The following is a 2,497-nucleotide window of genomic DNA, read 5'->3' on the forward strand; positions in this document are numbered from 1 at the left end:
GTGGTGGGGAAGGTACTGGATGGAACTGTCATGAAATAAATCAGAAGGAATACATAATCACAATAAAATGAAGTATAATAACAAGTTGTTTTTGCACAAAATGTCCTTGTTTAAACTGCTGCTACAAAAAAATTGTCCCCAGTATGGCCTTGAATAGAGCGGATTGGAGGACTAGGATCCATGCGGTGGACCCCATCTAGCTGTGTTATACTTCGTTACTGTTTTTATCTTTTGGTTCCCGTAACTTTTTCCTTTTTGCTTCTTTGTTTCTTCCTTGGATCCATGTAGCCGACCCTATTAAGTTGGGATAAGGCTTTGTTGTTGTTGCTGCCAAAAATTTCATTCCTTGCTGTCTGAAATAGTGAGAGGAAACCACAGAATGGCCTTAGTGAACACTTTATTATGGATTATGATGTTAGTCATCTTAGGGAACTTCCCAACTCCAAGGCAGCAGTAAGAATATCTGGTGAGCCCCTTGAATTGAAGAACTAGTAGTCGATGATTGCATTTGTGGTGGACTGAAGATCTATGCTGCATTAACACCAAGGGGTAGGCTCAGTTGGCAATGACTGTTACCTCAGAATTAAGAGGTCATAAGTTCAACTCTCCTCAGGGCCTACGTATAAAATAAAAGATGTATGCTGCTTTTAGTTCATGCATTTAACTGTTTGAGAACTTCTAGGATCTCTGTTTTGCTTCCTATAGTAAGCTACTCATTTTATCTAGTAGAAGATGACTGGAGAAATGCATGCAACAAGTCCCGGCCAGCCCCCATGAGGCAATGCCTTTAAGTAACTCTGGTTCAGAGATCAAAACCCTTCATCCGTGGATCATTTCGTGCCACTGTGGTTATTATCTGGAACGATTACAGTTGTTCTGCATATAAAGTTCTTTTGGAAACATTCTGTTTGAGCTGTTGGTTTCTAGAATGGGAATATGTGCCGATTGCATCAACAGAAACGTTTGTCCTGTCATTTGCTTCTTTTTTGTATATAGCTTTAGCTGTTAGTGGGGATTGCTTTACCCTTCGGTTTACTCTTGTACAGCTTATTTAGTAAACCTTTATCACCAATAGGGGGAAAAAGGATGAAGCATTGAGATCGCAAGCAAAAGAATCAGAAATAGGACCATACCAAAAGGGGGGGGGGTGGGAAGAGGAGGAAAAAGACTCTTGGTTTTCATTATTTTGTTTTACTGCCACTTGTGCAATAAATTGTGTTTTTTGGAGGTCAAACATTGTTTGTATCAGTTCATGTCGTTTTACTTGATATTATAGTCATGAGATGTCAAGATAAGTAGACAAAATAGCTTAATGTCCTGGTGCAGAAATAATTCTAGAAAACTTTGTAAAAATGATGTTATTAATATGTGGGTTACCACACAACCATGATTGCATAGTTTTCAAATATGGATTAAGTTTTTCATTTACAATGTAGGCTAGCTTCCCTCTTCAAAACTGATATAATCAGTAGCTTCTTAGCATCTTCAAAATTCTATGGCTCACTATATTAGTTTCAGACATTGGGATATAAATTGCATGTTTTCATTGATCTTCTCTTCATGCAGGTATTTGGGCTTAGACCGAGTCATAAGGTCGCGCCTTCAACTACAACCGAAATCATTGCGGTTTGTTGCTACTAAAGTGGCAATGGATGGTATAATCTATGGGCCATTTGACCTGTTTGTGTTTTTTACGTATATGGGCTTTTCCATGGGCAAGAGTGTTGAGCAGGTGACAGAAGATGTGAAGAGGGATTTCCTTCCGGCCTTGATGTTGGAGGGAGGTTTCTGTGCACTTGTTCAGGTTGCTAATTTCCGATTTGTTCCTGTGAAATACCAACTTCTGTATATGAACACCTTCTGTCTATTGGACTGCGCTTTTTTATCATGGATTGAACAGCAACAGGATGCTCCTTGGAAGCAGTGGCTAACATCTTTTCTAGTCTGGGAAGAACGAGAAGGCCGGAGATGATAATCTCTTTGAATCATCTCCTGTATCTTTCTCTCCGTCAGTGATCCTAATGTGAAAAATGTGTGCCAAGACATTCATCATGTAAAGTTGAAAGAATTTCATAAGACCCCAAAATCCCAACTTGTGTTTTTGAAGGTTGGAATTGGGGAAATGATGCAAACTACTACCTTCAACCTATACATTTTGAACAGATACCCATAGATTGCGCCTGAATCTTGCAATCGACTGGAGTTGCATTATTTGAAATCAAATACAATTCAAATGACATGATCTTAAAATGCCCATGGTGCCCACTTTGGTTTTTAATGAATTGTGTTTTCATTTTATTATGAATACTTTTCTTCCAATTCGGAACAGGAACTCGTACGTCTGGGAAGATATTGTGTTTATCAATATCTGTTTCTAGGCATAAATTCTAGAGTACATGCACGTGATCCCTGATCAACTGCACATGAGTTACTCAATTTAGAACAAATTGAGATTAATTTCAGTGGTATCTCCCCGAATCTCAATTAGGGACATTCT

The 2,497-nt window shown here is 38.7% G+C and overlaps 1 protein-coding gene across 2 annotated transcripts in view; it reads left to right on the forward strand.

Annotated features, from left to right (window-relative positions):
- Positions 1-2,250, forward strand: part of LOC122081045 (protein Mpv17-like) — a 9,914-nt gene extending 7,664 nt beyond the window's left edge. For both annotated transcript variants that reach the window (XM_042647993.1, XM_042647994.1), the window contains exon 3: positions 1,567-2,250. In XM_042647993.1, coding sequence (XP_042503927.1) covers positions 1,567-1,972 — 406 coding nt within the window. In that variant the 3' untranslated portion in view covers positions 1,973-2,250. The remainder of the gene's footprint in view (positions 1-1,566) is intronic.
- The last annotated feature ends 247 nt before the right edge of the window (positions 2,251-2,497 follow it).

Source organism: Macadamia integrifolia, chromosome 6, assembly GCF_013358625.1.
Source record: "Macadamia integrifolia cultivar HAES 741 chromosome 6, SCU_Mint_v3, whole genome shotgun sequence".
Taxonomy (NCBI): domain Eukaryota; kingdom Viridiplantae; phylum Streptophyta; class Magnoliopsida; order Proteales; family Proteaceae; genus Macadamia; species Macadamia integrifolia.